The sequence below is a fragment of the Haemaphysalis longicornis genome, unplaced genomic scaffold (genome assembly GCF_048455015.1).
Source record: "Haemaphysalis longicornis isolate Haplotype H1 unplaced genomic scaffold, Haemaphysalis longicornis Haplotype H1 scaffold_1, whole genome shotgun sequence".
NCBI classification, from domain to species: domain Eukaryota; kingdom Metazoa; phylum Arthropoda; class Arachnida; order Ixodida; family Ixodidae; genus Haemaphysalis; species Haemaphysalis longicornis.
In genome coordinates, this window is record NW_027526203.1 from 203,264,851 (window position 1) to 203,289,990 (window position 25,140).

General features: G+C 45.8%; 1 protein-coding gene across 1 annotated transcript in view; it reads left to right on the forward strand.

The window, feature by feature from the left end:
• The window catches only part of LOC144141292 (uncharacterized), a 173,351-nt gene that overhangs the window by 56,116 nt on the left and 92,095 nt on the right, over positions 1-25,140 (forward strand). Inside the window, exons 11-15 of the mRNA XM_077672870.1 lie at positions 6,631-6,715; positions 6,844-6,934; positions 9,399-9,460; positions 16,796-16,924; positions 23,131-23,221. Of these exons, the coding sequence (XP_077528996.1) occupies positions 6,631-6,715; positions 6,844-6,934; positions 9,399-9,460; positions 16,796-16,924; positions 23,131-23,221 (458 nt within the window). The remainder of the gene's footprint in view (positions 1-6,630; positions 6,716-6,843; positions 6,935-9,398; positions 9,461-16,795; positions 16,925-23,130; positions 23,222-25,140) is intronic.

The window sequence follows — 25,140 nt, forward strand, 5'->3', positions numbered from 1 at the left end:
GGGTTGAAGCAACGACTGATGTGGGCAAAAAGGGATGCATATGCCATAGTTTCATACAATAATAACTAGAGGGGAAACTGGTGCTAGTGTCAGCGCTAACATGGCAGAGGCGCTTACGCTTCAATGAGAATGATGGGTAGTTCTGGAACCGGATTGCGTAGGATCAAAACGGGCCTCTGCCTGCGCAAATTGTGTTTTTTGACAAAAAAACTCTTATTGCCCGGTTCTCAGTTTACAAATTACATGGCGAACAAGAAAGTTAGTGACGAAAAACCGGTTTTGTACGAAATAAAATGGCGCGTCTAAATGAAAAGCAGACGCGGAGTCGAGGAGGCTTGTGGAGCAGGTTTGCCATTTGCCGCCAACTACAGCAGGACGCAGACTTCTTTAATAACTACTTGAAAAGGTTTCGGCGCTGGTGGTTTGTGATAGGAAGAGAACATTTTTGTGCTCATAAAAAAAAGAAACCGATTACCTTTGGAGAAGTCATTCTTGCCTGAATTAGTGACATTCATCAACCTGCGTTCCTATCAGCCACCGGTACTGCTGGTCTATGCCGTAGGTACGGCGTTCGCACGAAAGGTATGGCTGGTCCAAGCGATTCGCGACCGTCGTCAGCTTCGTCAATATATTGCTCTGCCGGATGAGCAGCGCCGCAACTCCTAATTCGCAGACAACTTCGCCGCACATAGCGCCGTCATTTGTGTTTTCGTGCTCGCGATGCCGGCAATGAATTGATAATGCACCCAATTCGCAACCTTGGTTATAATACATTCCACTCAGGGTGGCGTCAGTGCGTGCGCGGCATGCAGTTCAAGGAGAAACGTATTTTTGATAGCTTCTTCCAACACCCCGCGTAAGCAAATGTGTTCATGTAAACCAAAAGTGAAAACGAAACTGCCTGCAATCGATAGTAACTTCCACAAGCCATTTGAGCGCCAATCCAAATCCAGAACTACGCATCATGCCTATTGAGTCGTACGATCGCAGCGCCAGATTCCTCTCTAGTTGTTATTGTATGAAACTCTATGGCATATGCACTGTTTGTCGTCTCAAATGGCTTCTTTTAGCGCAGTAGTTCGTTCCAATTTCTCCTTCCTAACACCCCTCCATTGTGATAGGTGAAAACTGGGCCAATGCGAATAACAATTTTACAACCCACAGCTCATTCTTTTTTTCTGCCTGCCCCATTCCCTGTATTTTGATAAACATTTTTTGTTATCATTTTGCAGCAAATACAAAGCAATGATTTCATGTGTATAGTTTCGAATGGACACAAATATTTTGTAGTCCAAATGAATATATACAGTACTTCGCATTTGCCAGGATGATAACTGGAATTTACAATTTATCAGGTAACCCTTGAAATAAAATTGTGCCTAGCTAAGAGCATTCCAAAAACTTCTCTAGGGCATAAAACAGGCACAGCAACCAGTGTACACAAATACTTTTAGCCCAGCTGAGGATTTGCAAGCAACTTCTATTGGTGAACTACAGGATTGAGTATTAGTGAAAGTACTAAATTGCTATTATTACTTTTACTATCTCTCTCTAATACTGTATTTGTTGCTTTTCTATAACTATTTTTATTAGTATTCTGGGAAACCATAGGCATCACACTTCCCCTGAGAAACAATGAAAAACTTTACCTGTGTCAGTATCATGACCTTTCGTTCATTTGCTTGGAAGGACACTGTGGGTGTATGAGGCATGCATGCAAGTCGCAAAAATTAAGCCAGGCCTTTAAGACCTAACAGCTGCTCCCCCAAATTGTACCTACTGGATAGGTAGTAGGACTCCCCCTTGGTTGCTGCATGTAGGCTGTTGTCTTGGTACTGATAGAGCATAATTTTATATTTTGAATGTCTGTGGTGCAAGTGTTCATGCATGCACGCACACACTGCTGCTGCTGAGCACGAGGACGCGGATTCGATTCCCGGCTGCAGTGGCCGCTTTTCTGATGTAGGCGAAAAGCAAAAACGCCCAGGTGTACGAGATTTCAGCACACGTTAAAGACCCATAGGTGGTCATAATTAATCCGGAGCCCTCCATTGCGGCGCACCTCATCGCCTGCATTGTTTTGGTGCGTTAAACCCTACAATCAATCAATCACACACACACACTGCGAAAATTTCAAAATGAAGTCTGCTTGTGCTAGGAATGCAATGTTATGCAGCACCATGCCTAACATTGCATTTCTTTTAGGATGAGTTCTTTCAAGGGCATTTCATGCCTGAGTTTTATGGGTGTGCGCATTTTTGAAACATCTTTGTCATGTTATACGAAAAAACAATTAACATATTTCTTCCGACTCTGAATGTAGTGGCACTGTTCAAAACATTAACTATTTTTGGAGTATTTTGAAGTTAAAAACAGCAAGACACAGTTGTTTCAATGAACTGAAGTGCACGAAATTATGCTTTGCTGAAACAAGAAATGCCCCATTCAAAACACACAAAAAAGGTATTCCTAGGACAAGTCCAAAAGGTTAGCTAAGACTAGTCGGGCGCCAGTTGAACGCCTGCAATCGACCACTGCAAGCATGCACCTGGCTGCATTCACTGCTGTCTGCGGAACTTGTACTTGAGATTCCTGTACTTGCAGGGACATTCGTGATGCGGGTGTTTCTTTAAAATAAAATTTGTTGTTAGTACCAGGATCTACTAAGGGTACAAATAAATGCCTAATGTTTTGTGCTTAGCATTTCACGTTTAATATTACAGGCATAAAGTTAGATTTCAGAGGAAAATTCGAATCTGGGTTCTAATAGTACTGTTCTGCTTTTACTTTTTCAATAATACTGTTCCTATAATCAGCTTTTTGATGCTTCGCTTGAAAATAATTTTACAGCTCATGAACTTTGGTGGCTCCAGTGGCAAGGAACCATTTTGAGTGGTCATTTCGAACACCAAAGTTTAATGAGCTGTAAAATTAGTTTTAAAGGGACCCTGCAACACTCTTTGAGCAGTGCAAGTAAACCCGTGCGACGTTTAGATTACACTGCCAGGAATACCTGAGCCAAATATTACACGTGCATGTGAAGCGGTGAGCGCGCAAATCGATGTGAAAGACGTGGAAAAACCAACCGCTCTCTCTTCAGTTGTCCTCATTATGCAACCCCTGGCATGGCCTAAGGGACGTCACATAGGCCATGGCTGCCCGATCGGCTGTCACTGGTCAACTTCGCGGCTAGATTCTCCCATTTCTGTCGTCATCGCTGTGTACGAACCTCTTCTATGCCTGAACCTGTAGGCACAGTTTTGCCATTTCTTTTGTGTTTTGAGTGTGCGCGGAGTTTGAGTGATGAGCTCAATACTTCCCTTTCAACGGGACCACTCGACTACAAACGTTTATTGCTTCAAAAACGCCCTAACAGCCCGAGCGCGCACTTGCGAGCAGGCACCCATGCCTGCTTTTTTGTGGCACCAAACCGGAAATAGGCCCCTCCGCGTTGCGGAGAAAAGGAGAAAACTACCCGGCATGTGATATATCGAAGGCCGCCGAAGAGAACGCCGCGAGCCGCCCCCCTCTCCGGGAGAGAGCGCGCAGCTTTCGTCGCTTTGTCCGCGGTCGAGTTGAGAGGGAACGATTATGCGCGATTTCTCATCGCGCGTAGTTTTGTTAATTGTGAACGGATTTTCATAATTCTTGCGGGAGGAGAGTTCTGGGACAATAGACTTTATCCCAAAATACATTACTAGTACTCGATGGCAGGTGTTGCAGGGTCCCTTTAAGTGGTGCATCAAGAAACTGCTTCTTTTATTGCAATCACAAGGGTTTATAATTAACGCTGTTTTGTCTATTGTTCCTCCAAAAATGACTAATTATCTCTAATTATCTTGGGATCTACTTGACTGACTTAAGAAATAACGGCATATTTGAAATCAGGGGGGGGGGGGGGGGAAGCAGCAATACTGGCAAGTTTCACAGAGCTTACTTGAAAATTAAAAAAAAATTGTTTTAGGAGCCATGTCTCCCCTTAAGTACTTCTTTCGAAACAAGCAAAATACCCCTTGTTGGAAAACAAAAGCCAGAAGAGCTACAAAAGGGGGCGATCTTTCAGTTGAAATAAAGTCGTGCTGTCTTTTTTAGTGCCTCTTTAAAGGGCCCCTGAGATGGGGTTTTTTGGGGGGTCGATGGTATCGGAGCGCAACGGCTATTTCTTGAACTAATCGTGACGTGTTTGTGCGCTCTTGATTTAATCAATTTTTTACGAGCGTAAAAACATCAGAAAGCTACAAAAACATATTTTGTGTGTGGGTGCTTTTACACAGTCACACATATTTGTTTTATACCGGAGTGTAAAGCACTTACACACCGTGCCAAACCGGGCTTGAAGCTCCTCCGTTCTCGGCGGAAGGATACAGTGAGCGCAGGAGCAACGACGCTTGCAGCCAGCGTGATCGCTCAGCGCTCCGTGTCTGGTGTTAGAGTATCATCAGTTTTCTTTGCATTTGCTTTCTTGGACGCTGTACCCGAATAGATTCTTTGCACCATCTGTGTTTCGAGCGTAGCCTCGACGTTGTTTCAGAGGTGGTAACGAACGGCGCGCCAAGGGAGCGCCGCGCCGACGACGAAGGAGGAGCTCCGCACGCAGCGCTTGGACGACGCCGGCCACTGCTCGTGATCACGAGGCGCACGCTCAAGTGCACTCACGCGGGCTGAATAAATCAGTTCAAGCCCAAACGCTGTCGCAGCTGATTCTCTGCGGCGGTCGCGACAAGGGCAAGAGCATGCTCATCCCGTAACGACAACTGCCAAAGAGTTTCATTTCATTGCTTCCCATCAAGTCATGATCGCAGGAAAGTGTGGTTTGCTGCACCGGCCTTCTGAATGAACCTGTTGCCTAGTGTCCTTAGCGCGCTTTACCGTTTACCGTGTTAAATGAAGCAAGAGTAGCCGTTTGCCGCTGAAAACGAAAGGATTGCACTCTGCGGTTTCTGCATTCCGGCTTACCGGCTCTGCCGAGTAGCGACATCTGGCGAATTTGTCGCAAAGCAAATGACACAAACGTTTGTTGCCCAGAACTGTTCGCTTACGCTTGAAATGGCTTGAATCTTAGACGTCTTAGATTGAACTCTCACAATACAATAATTTTTTTAAAAGAGCCGTATACTTCTACTGTAGAGCTTAAAAAATCGAAAACATGACGTTGACGCCGCCATCTAGTGGGAAGAATTAGGACCAAGTATTGCATTAATCAGAATTCACGCCACCGCTAAATATTTCGATATAAAATGAGTAAGATATATTGTAATGATTCCGCAGTTACTTATATTACCTTGCCCAAGACGATTTTGAAAGCATAAAAGAGCTATGCTAGTTCATAAAGGCATCTGAACCATTGGAAGCGTGGGAAGCTGGAGTAGCGGCGGAAATTTTGCTCGCTCATTTTAAAAAAAATTGTCATTTATCGTGCTCCTGATCATCATCTAGCAAGAATGTAGTAAACAACATCAACTACGGTCCCTGCGTCTGAAGCCGACACGAGCCACCTTCTATGGACCTGCCCTGCCCTTCAAACCTCTCGCCTGCAACACCTCCGGGGCACAGGGCTCCATCCTGGGAGACCCCCTGATCTACAGCGGTGGATATGGGGGCCTCAGTACCTGTCTCTGTTGACGTTTCTGCGTGAAATCAATGTAATGTTGTATATATGACTGTTATGCCGTAAGGCAAACTCTCGCAAAAAAAAAAAAAAAAAAAACTAGATTGCTTGCATGAAGCGCAGAGCACAGCGCATTTGCTGTGCCGTAAAGTTCCGGAAGAAAGCCCATTCATATTTAAGTACAGTGATATCAAGTGAAAAATACGAGATGGGCGAAATTTCGGGTCAAGCGCGGAAAGGACGAATAAGTGACCGCATCTACACATGAAGAGATGATTCGGGTTTGTTTTGTTCACTCATCGGCGCTAAAGCCATGGATTTCACGGGGTGGGCGCGCGTCTTTCAGTAAATTGAATATTTCACCCGTAAAAGGGGGTGGGCGATGTTTCGGGGGAGGGCGCGTTCACTCGGAACTTCCCGGTAATCTAATCAAAACGCGGGCGTACATTTCGCCGGCGCAGGGGGCTCGCTACTACAGTCGGTAGAAATTCTAGCCTCTGTATCGCTATGTAGCGACGGTAAAAATAAGTTACCGTTCACGGAAACTCTCGCGCATGCAAGGTCGACTTCTGCAATCACTAGTATCTCATGCTCAAAGTCCGTAAAGACTGAAAACGTAGCTTAAAAAAAAAAAAAAAAGGACGTCGTCGTCTCATGTGCGACCCACTCGCTGAAGTAACCATGGTAACGACGACGCTCTAAACCAAACCGCCGCCGTCAAAAATCGCGGACATTCCGGCGGCCAACCATGAAATGAGTGCTTCGCCTCGGAAGAGGTCGGACTATGTCGTCATCGCAAGCCGCCGAGCCAACAAATAGTTCTGTCTCGTCGGGGTAATAACTTTTGTTAGCGTGAGCGAATATGCTTACTATTTTTGGACTTGTTTCTACAAGAACTATAGAGTAGATTTCTGACACAAACAAAAACACTTTGAAATCCATCTCAGGCCCCCTTTAATACCAGCTCATTTGGTTTGTATGTATGACAGCAGCAGTGCGTTCGTCTCTTTTTGCGCCTGCAGGTTGAATGCCCAGCAGCTGTGCCCCTACATGGGCCTGTTCTCGCTCGGGGAAGTTGTCGCCAAGTGTGGAGGTCTCCCGCTGCTCGTGAGTTGCTTCTCCCTTTCCTAACTAATGATTTTTTCCTAGGATAGCTATTAGTGGGAGCATACACCTCTTGCCTGTGAGTGTGGGCAGTTCCTAAATTCGCACGTTGTTTCTCTTCTCTATCGAAGGACGTGTGGGTGCCCCCGTCTTCGGTTAAGAAGTATCGCTCGCCAGACCCACTTGTTGAGCAGGCGCACTTCCCATCTTCGCTTGCCTTCTGTGAGTCCCTGCGTGTGCGTGCGTCTCATTGTTTTGGTACAGTGATTTTCCTTCAGCCCGCCCTGATCACTGAATACAGTTCAGCGCGCGTTTTGTTTCAAATTCTGGCAGATTTGAAGTAGGGCCAACTAAAAAATCCCGGGCCATCTCCACTAGCGGGAAACCTGCGGAGGGGCGAAGCATGCAGTGTAGAAGTGTATTCTTGGCGCCTTGGTGTTTTTGCCAGCGGAGATGAAACGGTTTGGGGGTAGAGGTATAAAGCTTTGCTGTAACAGTCTCTTGTCTTTGAAACACGGAGCTCTCTAGCGCGAGGCGTAAACGAGCGTCCTGCTGTTTCTTTAGTACGCGTTACGTTCTAGCGTGGAGCTTAACTCTTTCGGGACCGCCGGAAAAAGTGATGAAAATGGGAGGTATCAATACAAATTTTTTATTACATAAAGCAAAGGCACCATCCTGCCTTAGCATATACCAAAATGCAGCTAATTATATGTTCTTTGACATACAATACCAAGTCTTACTTCAACACTGACGATAGAACCATGAAAAAATCTTAAAGTAAGAACTTCGTAAAAAAACTACAGAAAAAGATAGAAAAAAGCGTAAATATAAAAATATTAAAAAAGAATAAAATTATTTGAGGATATACAAAATCTAACACAATGCTTTGTTTCTTCATTGCGAAAGTTTGATGCGGCTAGCTGTAACTGGTTTGTTTATTTGTGCGTGATCTCTTTGGCACTAGGGCCATGGCTATGTCGTTGCCCAGGTACACGCCGGGCTCTCGTCTCGGCGAAAACTTGATCCGTTTCTTTTCTGGGCTGGTGGCAGGAGATCACCACCATAGGTAGTTAACACCCTAGCGAACAAATATAAACCAGCCAGAACATATTTCGAGTGCACATACCTACTCCAGAGCCAATTGAAACCGAAACCAACACCCACCTTTGAGCGCGATTTGATGTTCCAGGCTGATCGACACCCCAATCCTCACTCGAGCTGAAATCCGATCTCTAAAGCCGCATTCCGACTCTTCACTGCCACTCTCATCGTTAAAATCCACAGTAGAAGGCGAAGATATGCCAGACGAGATGAGGCGGATTTCTTATCGCGCTCGCGCGAGTATGACGCCATGTTTGTTTACATTCGAAACCACTGCCCGTCAGAATAAAATATCTGATGCGTTGCCGCCTGGTGATAAAAAAAGAAACTTCACAAAAGAAAACTCCAGTTTTCAAACTATCTTCTAGATGTCGCTAGGTGTTCCATCAAGCGAAAATTTGTATTCTGCAGGCTCGCGAAACCATCGATCATATGTGATCGATGGCCTATGGAGCGGTCCCGAAAGAGTTAAACGAGTTTCCCAGTGTTTTAGTAACATGACTACATGAGCCGAATGACGATTACGATGACGACAGGAGACGCCAACAGCCCAAATGCCAAAGGGGCTTAGCCCCTAAAACTTCTGCAAGAAATAGATCCTGGGTTACCATACGTTTCAGCGTATAACCTGCACGGGGGTAAAGTTTGGGTGCTGGCAACGTGCGAATTTTGCACTGAATTGCAGCATCACCGTAATGCACGCTGTGCCAGGATTTGTGTCATTACAGCCATCGTTGCATTATCTCTCTTACTCCATTCTAGCCGGCTTTTTGTCAAAAGCAGAAACAAAGTGAGCTTCCACTGTTCAGTTTGGGACGCGGCTTTAGTTTGCCTTTGTACCAAGCCCACTTGCTTTTCCTAGGTCAGGTGTCATAATGTTGGAGTGAAAGCATCCAAGAGGAACAGAACACGGGCTGCCCTTATACAGCCAAGAGTAGAGCTTCTCGCAACCTAGCAGTTATTTATAAGCAAAAGGCATTGCACATGGTTTTTGGATACAGTAGAACCCCATTGATACGTTCCTGGTTCGTACGATTTCCTGGTTGCTGTGCTCTGAATTTGGGAGCACTAAAAATGCCCCATAGCGCATTTCTGCACGGATAGTACATTTTCCTGGTTAGTACGTCTCTCCCTCACGTTTTTTTTTTTTTAAAGCATATTAATGAGGTTTACTGTACATTATTGAGAAAAAGTTGGTTATGCACTCGTTTGTTCGTTATCACAGCAAATGCGACATAATTGCGCAGTTTTTCTGTTTTTTTTTATGAAGACTGAAAGCTTGCAGGATGCAGTCAATTATGCGGGTGACACTTTTTCTGTTTTTCTTTGTGTTCAACATGGGGGTGCAGGTTGTACTGTGTGCGAATGTACAGTATGTGTGGAAGGTGGAGGCCACTGTAGTCTAAATAAAGCTAATGCGGGGCAATATTGTTGGAATGAAAATTTCTTACTGGAGGCCTCTCTACTAAGTGTATTTTGAGGTGGCCTTTGCGTTGAAGAAAGAAGGGCTGGGGGGCACAACTTTCCAGGGTAATGATTGATCGTGGTTTTACAAGTTGCTCTCTTCTTCTTCTTCCTCCCACAGCTTGTATTTGCCTGACGGCAGAGGGCACTGTGCACGCCTCCTTTTTAGGCATGCAGAGACAGGTGAGTTGAGTGATTGATTGATTACACCTTTATTTGCACTTTGTACAGGACCATATTCAAAGGAACTGTTGGAACTCGATAGTCAAAAGCCAGTTTAGGGTCTACAAACAAAATAAATGGGCATTTCAGTTGCAGCAAGCCCTAACTAAGCGTGATTTGCAAAATACAGCCAGGGATAAATGTAGGTACATAAAGCTTGTACAATCATAAATAATTTATTTTATTTTTATTTATTTATTTAGATAAGTGCACACAAACAGCATGATGCCTTCAGCGTGGTGCACAGAAGAAACAAAGGAAAGGATAGGAAAGGGAGATGCGTACAATGGGGAAAAAATGGTATAGTAAAAATAACATCAATGGAACAAACATTATATGGCTGACTCACACATGATTCTGTTAAGGGGGGACACTGGTCTTGAGGACATTTTCGTTATTTTTTAACCTATGTGCTTGAGGTTTACACATTACGTGTATTTTAACGCCCTGAGCACCAATATGCAGTCAGTTTTCGTCTATGGGGTGTAAGGTCAGAGTTATGCAAATGTTATGCCTTTCCATTTCGGGCAATTTTTAAATTATCTACCTGTGAAATACTGGAATACTCTTTATCCCTTTGCGCTCTAGAAAAACCAGGGAGTGCAACTATGCCACAGAAGAAATTTTAGCATTGTTTCTACAAGCACTGTAAACTTATTAAATGTCAGGTCATGAATTACCAATGTTTTCATAAAGGCTGTGGCTAGCGTTCCGTCCAGATGGAACGATATACAAGTGCTTAACTCTTTCGTTACCACGCCTATTCAAATCGATCACCGGTGATCGATGATTTATATTGCCTATTTCGACATGTTGTAGTCGTTTCTCGTACACCTAATGAAGCCAGTGATTAGTCTAGGCATTGCCCTTTTAGAATCAGTTTAAATTTTCCCGCTCCGGCGACATTGAGATTTTTGGCAGCGTTTTTTGCGAGCTGAGGTGCGCGTGTTTTTGACAAAGGGGGCGTGGCTGCTGCACTTGACAAAAAAGGATGCAGGTCGTGGTTAGGCTGCATTACCATAATATTTTTTTTGTCAAAAGGCTCCTGGCAAGTCAAATACCAAATAATGGGGTCAGCTTTGTAATCCGACAGCGTTGAGAGGTGATAAAACTTGAAAATGGCCCCAGCTATTCACTAATGATCTTTGGTTCGGACAAAGGGCAGCTTTATTCTTCCAAAGCTTATTTCTGATGGTCCCCCGCATGTCTAGCAAGTGTGTCTGACATTTTCAACCAGTTTCCAGCAGTTTCGGTTTCATTTTCGCATTGCGAAATTCATATTTGGCGCTACTACGCAGTTACCCAACTACAAGCTCATTTGCCATGGCGCCTCCGTTGCCCGCTACTGCTCCTCAAAACAAGCATGCCGCTCGCGCTTCCACTTTATCTACGCCTTGCTTCTGCGATAAGAGCTTCCGCTGAAAGTCAAACGATAACACCAAGTCGTCGGGTATCAGTTCAGACGAGGAGAACGCTTCCAATTGGCCTTGAACACCGCCAGCTGTTCACCGGCCAGTTTCGGTTTCATACGAGGGTATTTCCGGAAGTCTAGTGTCGCTTCTTAGTAGTACTGTTTATTCTGACAAAGTCTCCAACAGCCTTGTATTTGTTTCTTTTCGAAATTGTTAGGTGGCGCTGCAATGTAGTAGGCTCGTAGTGCTGAACTCGCCTCACAGCCCGACGGCGGCTTGGTGAAAGCTTGCTGGGCATGATTCTAGCGCATCGTACCTTATTCCTGCAAGCAGGGCTACCATAGTGACTCAGAACATGATAGTAAAACGCAAATGAAAGTTCTGACTGATGAGCGATCATCAGAACGTCAACAAGCATCCACCAAAGAGTTTGGTTCTCAACTCCAAGCGGATTTTTTCACATCGCTTGCTTGCCTTCAATATTGTGCCGGTCATAATCGTTGACAAGGTGTTTTTACATCACGTGGAGGCTAATTTGGGCCCTTAATAATGTCAAACCACGAGATTTCTTCTAGAGAACTATCCAAAATAGCAAAACTTGAAATAGAGGTTGGGCTTCACCACATTGCATGGGCACCACGTGGGCTAACATTTTCTTTTATATCTGACAAATTGTACTGCGCAACTCAATTTTTTTTCTAGGACGAGTTTTTGAAATGTCTACCTACAAAATGTATATTCTAAATTTTTTCTACTACACGTGGTTTATTATACACAACTTACTTTTTTCTTTTTTCTTCGACGCGCGGACAAAAATTTCGAATTCGATAATTTTTTTCGGAATCATTATTTAGGAAAACATTAATAAAACTGGTGTCGTTGGAAAGCGCGTGGAATAATCTGCATTGTATGTCACTGCAATGTGTGCCTAACCAATATGTATAGCACAAAAAAATGTTTTGTTAGACCCTTCAAAATTGGTCAATTTCCCGCGGTAACGAAAGAGTTAAGTTCCGTCCAGACGGGACGGAGCGCTGCGGGTTATCCTTCAGTCCTGACGAAATACAACTGAGAGCTTAGCGTTCCGTCCAGATGGAGCCGGCGGGAAATTTGTACAGTTCCGTCCAGACGAAACCAAAACCGGCGGATTAGACGCTATGCCCAGTCTTCAGCTTTGGTGTAGAGGTTGCACCTCAGATAATTGCCCTAACGTGCCGGGTTCAATTCCCCTCGGACATGTTTTTTTTTTTTGCATGGTTGTACCAGCGTTTTGTAACAGCTGATGTGAAAGGATCAACGGACCTCGATCGGCCAATCCCTGCTCGGGTATGCGCCGGAAGCATCCAGCTATCATCATCTCTGTGCGTCCGTGTGCTAAGAGCAGTGATCCCCTATTCGGCCCATCTGGAACAGACTGTGCTGATTTCCGCCTCTCGCTTTCACTATAGTGATTAAGCCGCCTTGCACAGCTAACTTCGCGCCCACTTTACAATTGACGCGGTGAGAGCAGTCGGTCTTGATTTTGCACTCAACCGGCCGCTCCGCTACCACTCACTGGAGCCAAGGCCAACGTATCCATCGCCAGAGTTCCGATCATCTGTAGTTTGTAGTAGTGATTACTAATTAACGGTTATTCTGGCTAGTCAATGAGCAGAAGCGGTTCGTTCGGCTGGGTAAATATCAAGAAAGACTGCTCTCGCAGCCTCGCTGCTTGTTGTGAAGCGGACAGGGTCCAGGTAGCGGCTTGGAGTTCCGTTTGGATACGTCGGCCTTGGCTCTAGCAGAGTCCTTCAATGCCTTTCTGGTCATGAAACTTCGCCGTCATGCTATGGGAGAGCTTCATACTGCCGCGAACCATACATTGAGTTTGTTTATTTGTGTTTTGCTTTTACCGCCCGGCTGCGCCGGTCTGTGTTATCTCTGCGCCAAGGGAAGCGCGTGTTCCATTCTTTCTTTCTGTGCCGCATGTGTTATCTGTTGTGATAGGGAGAGCATTCTCATCTAACGTGAACAGCCCAGAATAATCTTCTTGGATCTACTATGTTCTCGATGCGAATCGACGTTTCGAGAACCACGCGCGCCAAAAGATAAAAAGCCTGCAGTGCGGACGCCGGGACATTCGATTTGACGACACTCGCCTGTGCAAGTCACTTTGTTGACCGCTGCTTCGCCGCCTCTGTATTCTTTTGAGTTGTTAGGGGAGCACAAGTTCGTTCCAATAAACGTGTTTCTCATTCAAGACAACTGCATCGTCCTTGTCTTCGTGACAATACGTTGCCGCGCTGCGGTGCTGGTGTTGATCGGAAGGCAGCCGGGGGCGTGGTCAGAGCGCGTTTGGCAGGGAACGGACCACGGAGTAAGATAAAACAGACTCTCGCCGCCTTATCAGCAGTGCGCTATCGCTTTACGTGTCGCGGGCCGCTCAAATGAACTTATCATTTCGTGAGTGGCGAAAAAATTTGGTGCGAACGAGCATGCTGCTACTGCGTTCCTGCCTGCCGGTCTGGCTACAGAGCAGCAGCGGCCGCCCGATGCCCTCCGATCTGCAGTTGCGCCCCTCGCGGTAGCCTTTGTCCCCGAACGAAACTTGGCCGGAAGTTTCACGACCAGAGAAGCATTAAAGGACTCTGGCTCTAGTGAGCGGTAGCGGAGCAGCCGGTTGAGTGCAAAATCAAGACCGACTGCTCTCACCGCGTCAATTGTAAAGTGGGCGCGAAGTTAGGTGTTACAAAACGCTGGCACAACCACGCAAAAAAAAAAAAAACCGCTCATGTTCGGGGGGAATTTGAACCCGGCATGTTAGGGCACTTATCCGAGACGCAACCTCTTCACCAAATCTGAAGACTAACCATAGCGTCCAATCAGCCGGTTTTGTTTTCCTCTGGACGAAACTGTACAAATTTCAGCGACGGAATGCTAAGCTCTTAGTTGTATTCCGTCTGGTCGGAAGGATAACCGCAGCACCCGCCGCGGTGGCTCAGTGGCTAAGGCGTTGCGCTACTGAGCACGAGGTCGCGGGTTCGATTCTTGGCCGCGGCGGCCGCTTTTCTGATGGAGGCGAAAAGCAAAAACGCCCATGTGTACGAGATTTCGGCGCACGATAAAGATCCCCAGGTGGTCAAAATTAATCCGGAGCCCTCCACTACGGCGCGCTTCATCGCCTGCGTTGCGTCGGCGCGTTAAACACCCACAATCAATCAATCAAGGATAACCGCTAGCCACAGCCTTTCATAAAACGGGCAGTATGAAATCTTGTACTAGCAAAATGGTTTTATTGCACTGTTCAATTCATAAGCTTTCAAATGCAGCAAGAATGGTGCAAATCTGACGTGTACATCCGAAGATATTGCACCCAACAGTTGACCTCGCGGGAAAAAAATTGGTTCTGAGAAAACAAGGCTTGAAGTTGTGAAACACAGGTAAAAATGGTCATTTAGGCGACTTCAAAGGGCGACAGCTTTGTAAATACTTAGGGCTCCAACTGTAAAACTTTGCAGGCACATTCTTTGGAGCCTGCAGACTGCAAATATAATAATACGGGAAATTGATATCTTGGAAAATTTTTGGTCCTTAAGACCAGTGTCTCCCCTTGAGGGGCACAAGTAAAATATCCAGGAGCAATATGCATTATTAAATCTCTCAACTTAGCCAAACATTCATCCTCCAGGGTGTCTCTTTAATAAGCAGCGGTGTATTTTCATGTTGTAGGTAAAATTGATCCTTTTATTTGATACAGTATGTCAGTTCACCTTTCAGCCCAGGTGAGCTGTAGTGGTCAGATCTCCACAAACATTTTGTCTTTTTTATTTGCCAGCTCACAGCAGCTCTGAGCAGCCCTGGAACCGCTCGTTTATACAGGGTGGTGCGACGATAATTGGAACACTAAAAATTTTTCCTTAGCGAATTGCTTCTCTGTTCGCGCTCAAACTTCACCCGAAGGTTGCATTTTGTGGTCTATTTTGTTTGACACCGGGGACAATGACAGTACTTACCTGGTTATTCTGAAAATAAATGAAAACGATTTTCCCCTATGGAAAATGGCGGCTGATTTGGACGTGCGAGCCAGCGCAAGTTGATCTTAGAATGACGACGCCACGTGGGGTATGCAGAGCGAAACGCACGTTTGAGAGTCACAGTAGGAAGGAGCCAAACGGTGCAGCAGACGATCAGAAAATGCACCTAGGAAGGAGCCAAATGAGCTAGCAGACAATCACAAAACCCGCTTTCACATTTTCTGATCGTCTGCTACACCATTTGGTGTCTTCCTACCATGAATCCCAAACGTGCGTTTCTCTTGGCGCCGTCGTTCCAAGATCAACTTGCGCTGGCTCTCACGTCCAAATCAGCCGCCATTTTTCCATAGGGGAAAATCGTTTTCATTTATTTTCAGAATAACCAGGTAAGTACTGTCATTGTCCCCAGTGTCAAACAAAATAGACTACAAAATGCGACCTTCGGGTGAAGTTTGAGCGCGAACAGAGCGGCGGTTCGTTCAGGAAAAATTTTTGAAGTGTTCCAATTATCGTCGCACCACCCTGTATTTCAGTTGCTTCAGGAAGCAACCCAAAGGTGCCCGAACTGCTCTTGCTGCTCCGGCGCAGCAGCTAGCACACGACAGAAAGGAGCTTGGAGCTGCTTCTCCACTGGCCCATTACATAACTTTGTCCGAGAGATGTTGTGTAGCCGCTCAGAACTGCTCCAGACTGGCAAATGAGAGACCTGTTTATGGTTTGCACCTGCGCACTGGGCAGAAGTAGCACAGTGGCCACAAACGGTCAGAAGTGCAGCTACTACCCAATATTGGCTGCACTTCACGTTTTTTGGGACTCCGAAAATTCGGGCTTGCTGGATATTCCGGACTCTCCCGAGAAACCGCCAGTTGTCCCGTAGGAGTAATGGCTTACGGATTTTTTGGACTGCTCTTTTATTTGTTTTCCTTCCCCTCCAGGTCTGAAAAATCGGTTGGCTACTGTAGTTTAAACAGCTTGTGACTTAGTTATTGATCCTTAGTACTATATTGTACAAGCTGGGTCTCATGGAAAGAGTTGGTACCCCAGAGGGTTGCTTAGTGCTGCTCGATTTGTGGGGAGGGTCTTCCTGCTCTAGTGTTTCTGTGCTGGGGTTGTGGGAACGCTGGATTGCCTTCGCTGCTGGGAGAACGGTAGGGAAATGCTTCCAGGGGAAGCAAAGCATGTGGGCCCTTGGGCTCAGTAGGGCAAGTGCAGTTGGGGCAGGCAACTCAGTTCCACATGAAGGTTGATGTTCTTTGAGTCCAGGTGGGCTTTCTTGTGATGTCTTGGCCGAAGCCACCTGTCATGCACTCCTCAGTAGCCTCGATCGTGACCTCCTCGCTTTGGGAGCGAGAGCCAAAACATCGCCAGCCTAAATTACTGTGCCAGGTTAAAGTCATAGTTGTGAGGCAACTTAGGATTGTCGCCCTCGTAAAAGCTTGAAATCACTTTTGTCTCCTATAATTATCAGACGGCTGGACAGGCTGAGATTTTTAAGAATTATGAAGTGTTAAAAAAATAGCAAAATTGTTATCAGTTATCTATTTCCCTATTTCTCTAAGAGCTCATCCTAGATAATTAATGGCTGCTTTAGAACAAATAACAAAAGTTATTTAGTGAACTGTCAAGCCTGTGTTGTGATCCTGATCCAGAAGGAATCTGTCCTTCTCTGCTGGGTGGGAATTGGAAAAGGGGTAAGAGGGGGGGGGGGGGGGGGGGGGGGCACACTTAACTGTTTCTTCCAACACCTGCGTCCCATTGTGCATTCATTTGTAGATTGTACATCCAAGCTAACATGCGATCAGAAGAGAGTAGAGCCTTATCTTTTCTCTTACCAAGTTCTTTATCCGTTGCGCTTCTGTTCTTTGGCCCAGCTCTTACACGAGATCAACCTGGGAGGCTTGAAGTGCCTCAACGATGCCACCAACCTCTGCGCTCGCCTCTTCCGAGTGGGCCTCATCGACGACAGCATCGGCTTGCCGGTGTTGCAACAGAGTCCAGCAGTGAGTGCTCCTATGCAGGAAAGCAATCGAGCTGTTGTCAAAAAACACAAGCTAGGGGTGGTGCCAGTAGCTTCTCCTACTGCTTGTTGATTGACATCTATCATTTGTTAATTTTAGTTTACAGTGCACGTATGCATTTTTAAAAGTAATTTTCTAGTTTTTTGAATATGATAGAACCTTGTTACGGGAGACACTTGAGAAACATTTGAAAACATGTTTGGTTGGTTTTCTTATACTCGCCTTGCGCTACTGAGCACGAGGTCGCGGGTTCGATTCCCGGCCGCGGCGGCCGCTTTTCTGATGGAGGCGAAAAGCAAAAACGCCCGTGTGTACGAGATTTCGGCGCACGTTAAAGATCCCCAGGTGGTCGAAATTAATCCGGAGCCCTCCACTACGGCGCGCCTCATCGCCTGCGTTGCGTCGGCGCGTTAAACCCTACAATCAATCAATCAATCAATCTTATACTCGCCATGTTAGCAACTTATCACACTAAAGACATGGTTACAAGAGACACTCCATTACTAAGGGCAACTTCTTTAGCACCCTAAGAGTAAATTCTTCACTATTTAGAAGAGACATGATGGAAAAGGGGCCATATATAAAACACCTTGTGGAAAACTGCCCTAAACGTGAAGCTTGGGCCTGCATCCAAGATACCACAGAGGTTGCAGAACGTTCTGAGGAGTTTGTATGCAGATGTGTGCCTTGTGTGCTACACAAAGCCCCCCCCCTCTTCTTCTTTTTAATGCACTATTTTGCCCGTCCTTGCTTGCCAGATCTTGACAGTGTGTAGTATTTGTTATGGCCTTATCTAACTGATTAATGCACATTTTTGGCGCAAAAAAGTCAAGTGCATTCAGAAGACCTGTTTCCCTCCCACCATTTTTTCTGCCGATTTGCTGACTCACTGACCAGTCTACAGGGCTAAACTTAGTGGATGGATAGCCGTTAACCTGTATAACCTCCAACCTGTACAACTGTGACAAACAAAGAAGTTGATATTAACCATGAAATGAGTAAGAATCAAAATTTTGAAGGGTGAGATGGTGTGCAAATACAACGCGAAATAGTGCAGCAGCTACGAACAGGCCTTGATGTTTCCTCTTCTGGTGCCAATTAGACAAACTAAAGCTTTAGACTTCAGCTAAATAGTCAGAGTTGATCACATGGCTTAAACTGTGCAGTTCTCAGCCTCAAATAAGACTTCTACAAATTCACATCACTGTCCCTTTAACCCTTTGAGGGTCGAATTTTTTCACCAAATGCGACCCCCCAGGGGCGATTTTTTTAATTGCTGATTTAAATTCTTCGGATGAATCTATTTCGAGAAAAAATTATCATAATTTTTTTAGGGTGACCATAAAGTGACAAAAAAATCGTTTGAGTTGTTACATATTGGCCTCGAGGACATACCGTGGCGCCACCTACGAGGGACGTCACTTGTAGGACGCCGAATCGTGTTGTCGTCTGCTACAACACATTTCCCGTGCGTATGCGGAAGCGTGTTTTTTTGTTGTGGCCACCGTCTCGCCCGCTCCTTGTGGATTTGATACAAATTACCAAAAAAGTTGTCTGTAAACCAAATAATTCGGGCAAGCAATCAGCGACTCGCTTATTCCCGGCGACACCGCCGCGTGTAGGTAGTTGGCTACCATCGCAACGTATACAGCTCTTACATACGCAGCCAGCTAACGCCAAGGACGATGCAACTGATGCCGAGCAATGTACGCTGTAAATTCATTATGAAATACTTGTGACGGGTCGTGTGTGTGCAAGGAAACACCTTGTAACAGCGACGGAAATGCATCGCTCACTTATGATCTCACCGCGCGAACTGCTCGTATTGCCTGGTAAATGAATGACGCGAGAACGGTGATCAGATCGCTTGGCCGCACATGCATGCTTAAAAGTATTATTATGGTCTGCAGTTTGGCTTAATCAGTGCCTATTTCCCCCACGGTGTTTTTATAGTCATGCTGGGATTTGATTAACGATCGCTGCCGTAGCCTGTACTCTGCACGGCTGATGTTTACTTTTCGCGGCTTGTCCGCAATGTATGAACGGTATGAACGCGAGTTTTTAACGCCTTCGAGTGGGTTCGGGCAAGGCTATATTTAGTTTTCATTAGGTGCTCGGCGTGGTAATTTATAATTGCAGCGTGTTTTGTATGTTTACAGTAAGCCGGATTTTCTCAAGCATCAATTTCGAAAATAACTCACGACTGCTCACAGAAGGCGAGGCTGCGTACGAGGCGAAACACGTCGTTAATGATTTCGGGTACTGGGGATATTTAAAATAGGAGAAACGAGCGCTGGAGGCCCCCAAGAAGTTAGAGGAACCCAAACGCAACACGCGCTTGCGCGACAGGAGGGCCTTCGCCAACAGCTCGCAGCCGGCTTCGGATGCACGTAATCGGATGTTGGGACATCGCCTCCTTTAACGTTGGTTAGGAGCAGATATTTCATCGCCGTTAGAATTGCGAGTGACAGTCCCTAACAGAACGTTTCACCGCGCTGTGAACTCTGTAAGCGCGGTGATTTCCGTTGAAGCGATCGACGATCAAGATACCTGCACGGCCTCGGCCAATTCTTTGAAAACCACAGCTGATGAAACTACCTATCAGAATTTTTCATCACACTAACATCCACTTTCCCCAATCTGTGACTTCTCTTCCACGACTTGTGTGATTCTAAAAAGCGGTGACAAGTTGTTGCTGCCGCGACCTGCGTCGGTTGGAGCCGCACCGTCGGCTGTGCAGGCAGGGACGGCGGGTACGTGTGCTTCTGCGAGCAGTTAACGCTTTACGATTTCCTGCTTTATACATTTCTTGCAAACAAGGGGAATCTAGAAACTTCACTCGGCGATCGTCGTAGTCCACATTGTTGATCGGGGAAACAAGCCGCTGCTTTCGCTTCGGTCGCATGCGTAATACACCCCCACGCTCATGGTGTTTGCGGATAATCTACCACAGTTGATGCGGTTATACAGTCACCATTAGGTCGAACTGCGCTTGACGCACTGAGAATTAACTTAAAACGAAGGAAATTAGCACGAAAATACTTTTATAACGCGCTTCCTAAGCAAAGTGTCACGCGTTGCGAGCCAACTACGCAGCAAGATACGAACGGTGATCCTACAAGTGATGTCAAAATGATCGCAGCGCCGGCCTCTCCAGTGGTGGGCCTCGCGGCCAATATGGGGTTTATTCATGAGTAACAAAAGAAAAATAATAAATAAAAACAAAAGAGTAACAGGCCAGCACCTTTTGAGTGAATGGAAATCGGATAGACATCAGTTTTGCGGGTGCAAAAAGCGGGAACCGCCCGGATGACAAAACCGAAACCAGCGCTGCGCGCGCGCTCGCGTGCGCGGCCGGATGCGGGAGTGATAGATAGCGCACCGTTCATAAAATACAAATAAAAGGAGAAAAGAGCCTCATTAGTTTCGTAGGAGACCTTGGTCTGTGGCAGGCGCAAGAAGCGAGAGGCACCCAGGCGCCCGGTGGGCGATACCCAGCGCGCCCCCTCGTTAGCAGATGTGCTAGCGATAGTCGGTGCGCCGCTGAAGTAAATCATAAAAAAATAAAAAGAAGAGCCATTGGCACAAGAAAAAAAATTGACGTATTTCCAAAGTGTGGCAGCACATGTGAAGCAAAAGAAGATGGCGAAAACGACATGCTTTTTAAAGATACAAGCGATGCCGTATATGTACGGCTGTGACCCTCGAAGGGTTAAAGGTAGGGGTGTGCGAATATTCGAAACTTCGAATATTCGATTCGAATTTTTTGGTATTCGATTCGATTCGAACGACACTTTTATTGTTCGAATATTCGAACCACCCGAAACTAAAAAAAAAAAAAAAAATCAGAGCGCGTCTGTATTGGTGTTTATTTACAGTGGACTCTCGATGATACGATTCTGGGGGTGCGAATTTCGGGATGATACGAATTTCCGAAAAGTCCCGGCGAAATTGCATCGTTGCAACGGGAAAAATTTCGGCTGTTACGAACGGACGTGCGCGGCCCGGCGGAAGATACGAACGAGCCGGCGAGGCACCTGACTGCCGAACGAGCAAGTGACGGCTCTCGCTCCCCTGTTTGTCACTCTTTCTCCAGAAACGGCCGGGCTGTTGTTTTCTGCTCGCGAAGACGCTCTGCGCACGCCCAACGCGCTGACACCGCCGCGAAACCACCCCCACGCTGCGCGCGGCGCGGCCGGCGGCGTCAACATGGCGTCGGCTCCAGCCGCGAAGTGGCGCGGGCGCTCGAGCGACCGCTTCTAACCGCTCTTTAAAATGCGGCTCAAGGGAGACACGAAGTTGCTTGTGCGGTAAAGGAGCTGATAATGCATGCGAAAACGGTACTATAAAACATTATCCGCGCCGCTAGTGAAAGCGCCCATAAAATATTTGCCGGGGTGCTAAGCCTAACCATCTCCGGCGGAGCCAAGCCGGCTGTCTCGATCTCATCGCAAGTAGTCAGGCTCTTCCATTCTGCCGCGCGCGCCGTGCGTCATTTTCTGACCGAGGTAGGCGCTACCGCGGGCGCGAAATCGTCGATGTGGGCGTGAAAATACAGCGCTCGCAGAGCTGAGGCGAGCGAATCGCGTGCAAAAACGCACCATGCGGTTCACGCTTGGCTGTTGCGGCGTGTAGCGAGCTTGGGCACAGCGAGTGAGGAGACGAGCGCGAAGCTTTACGTGCTCCAGAAAGGACTGCTTTGCGACACGGGGGTTAAAAAAAGCAGAAAAAATCACGAATTTCTTCACGCGAAAGTAGGAAAAGAAATAAACGAAAACTTTTTTCAGCGCTAAATTTTTTGGTCTGTGTTGGTTCATACGAATTTCGGATGATACGAATATTTTTCGCAGTCCGGCGAGATTAGTATCATCAAGATTTTACTGTATCAGCGCGCGGCAATGTGCACGGGCTCGGGCATGCCAGCTACTAGTGTCTCAAGTGAGCGGCTGTTTTCGGTATCTGGTAAAGTGGTAACGAGCAGGAGGTTGTCACTGCTCCCCGAACATGTCGAGCAGTTAACCTTTCTCCATGTTAACATTTAAGTGAGTGCAGACCTTAACCTGTTGAGTGCTATGGTATTGTGTAATTCCTAATTTTTACTTTGTGTGATTTGTTGTGCAATAAAGTTGCAGTTTTTGTGTCTCTAGATGGTGAAAACATTAATTTTACAAAAAACAATAAGTATTCGTATTCGAAAAATATTCGAAAAATATTCGATTCGATTCGAACTTTGTTTTTATTATTCGAATTCGCTTCGAAATTAAAAAATTGATATTCGCACACCCCTAGTTAAAGGCCAACTGCACTCAAAATTTCGACCTCTTGAAAACCCTATTTTCGTATAGTCGGCTGAAAAAGAAAGCAACATGCAAAACACAACAGCTGAAATATGCGCGTGGACGCCGCAAGCGGTCAGCAAAAATCGGCGATTTTGAAACCGAAACCAAGGAGATCGTGGCCATTGCAGTGATGTTGCAGCCATCCAGCGAGTGGCCAGACGGTCAGCCCGCTCGGGAGAAAGTCTGCGTGCAAGATCTACGCATGCACGGGACAGCAAATAGGGAAGTGTGCGGAGCAGAGCTCGACCGGTTCTTTAGATGTGTGGCTGGCCAGAGGAAGAAGTCCCCGTTGGATGGAACGTCGCAGGCGCGTCATGGCTGTTTACGCGATTCGCCGGCAGGTGCAGTGTGGTCTGCGGCGGAGCTTTTTTAAACGCTTCTGACTGATTAACAAGGCAGTTCATGGGGCTACCATTCATGTTCCAGCTGATTTGGGGGTACTTACTACGAATTAAAAATAAATTTGGTTAAGGTGAAATTTGAGTGCAGTTGGTCTTTAACAGAAAGAGTCGAATGTGGTTTCCAATCTATGGTGCCTGTGTAGCCTAACTGAAGGCAGAACGACTAGGCGAAGTAAAAAGAAGATGCAACAAAAAAGTGAAGCGCTAATAGAACTGCCAGTGTGCTGGTGACTGGGAGAGCAAGCGGTCTTGTGCTCACAATAGATTGATAACAATGGAAGACAGGGTGTAATGGTCAGTTAGGGGCTTCTTGTGAGAGTGGTAGCTGTCACATTAAATGTTTTCGTCTTAAATTTTTATGAAAAATCTCTATCTCTGCCTCAGTTTTATAGTAGTAAGGTGGGCCACATTGTAGGTGGCCTTGTGAAACTGTTTTTCGCGCACACAGGCGGCTCGAGGGATGCTCCTGGATGTGGCCTTGGAGCACCGCATGGTCGGATTCCTGGTGGCCTGCCTGTGGGGCGATACAAGGACGACCAGTGAGTGGGCGATGAAAGGCCAGCTTGCATTTTTTAATGCTTAAGTGCACTTTCTTATTTCAAAATCATTATTGCTAAAAGCAACACTTTGCGTTGGCATTGTTAAAAAAATTACAACCATTCTAGATATGGGGCATCACCATTGACATTGCAAGACGACCGCATAATTTGTACTTTTCAGTTTGTGCTGTCCTATGTGTTGGGCTGGAGGTAATAGTCACGCTTCAGTTCTCAAGGCCAGTTTCTCAGTCTGTTTTCAGGCATGAAGTAAGCTAGTATTACGAATAGAGCAAGTTGTGCTTGCTTATTAAAACGTTCAGTTTCTGCTGCTTGCACCGAAATGTTGTTCTTCAAAGTTTGTATATTTTATTTTATATTTGTTCATCACAATACAGGAAAACTCAGGATAGATGAAATTTGGGCTAGTTGTTGCACAACTTTAAAATAAAAGTGGTGCTACAGTAAGATTACGGAACACTGAGACAGTGCAGCTATTTGTCTCAGAATTCCTCCATCCTGTCTGCTGTGCTGTTCTTTTTGTTACGATGCAAGGCAACGTACTACGATAGAAGTTGCAAAAGTAGGAGATTCCAGATTTAAGCTAGTTGCTAGACCATCTAAGTGCTGCCAGGAATAAGTTTTGTTTTGAAATGCTGTAATAGCTTCTGAAATAAAAATAAAACCTATTGCTACATCTCTCCTATTTCAATACTCGCTTTCTAATGTGTTTAATTTTTACAAGATTGGCATTTGCTTTTCTGCTTTATTACCGCAAGGGTGTGGTAATAAAGCAGGAAAGATTCCTGTTTGCAATCTTTGCTCCATGTGTGCTGCTGCTCCTTGGTTTTGTGTAGTGATATCTCAGTTGACTCTGCTTGCAATTTGGGGTAAGCTGCAAAGCACAACTTGCCATTTCTTCTTTTGATTATTTGTTTTTTTTTTTCATTCTGGGCATTGATTTTTAATGGTCTTCACACTTGGTTAACGCACCAACCTTGTAGGGCACTCCTAAGGTAGGATCCATGTAAAAAAGTTTGGTGATTTGCCCCTGAAAATTCAAGAGCTGTAGGGACACAATCGTATCTGTGATGCTTGCCATGAATTTTAAGGGGGCCATGCAGACAAAATACGTTTGTTTTTGAAAGAATTCGAAAGATTTTGCGTTTCATAGTGCCCCCAGCACTTGCCCAGAAGCAAACGATGCTTTATTCACTGAGAAATGAATCAATTCAAGTTAAAATTTCGATTCTCCCGCCAAATCGCGTGTCTTGGTGATGTCTGCATTGACATCACAAGAACAGGTCTTCAAGCTAAACGTGGTGTGCTGCGGAGCCTTGTTTACCATCAGTCAACCTAGATGGCGCCACCATACCGCAGCAGGTCGTTTTCTGCCTTTGCTTTGTTTTTGACCGTATTTGTACCTGGCTTGTTTTTGTTCAGGTAGAAATAAAATAATCATTTTGTGAAACATGGTGTTCGCTCGACAAATATTGTCACGTAAGACACCGTCGCTTACGCCAGTCGGCCAGTGTCGTCTGAGACAACACCAAATAGCCCCAGTGCGGTGCAGCTAAAACAAGCATAGTGTGTGCAGTACCAACAGCAGTTCGCATCGGTACTTCTACGTTTACATGTACTTTCATAACTTCCACTGTTTACCCCACCGTTTTTACTGCTATAAAAAGAATGTGCCCTAAATTTAAGCTCTAATAGCTCGTTTGGTGAGCTTATAAGTTCTGCCTAATTTGCGTTTGCTTTTGCCGGCCTCAGCCAATCGCAGAGCTGGCAGATATGTCATCATAGGTTCTGTTGCAGGAAATGAGCTTGTGGGTTGCATGGCCATTCCCTTTATTCCTAATTATATATAGCTTACCGTATTTACACGATTGTAGGTCGACCCTTTTTTTCAAGTTTGACAA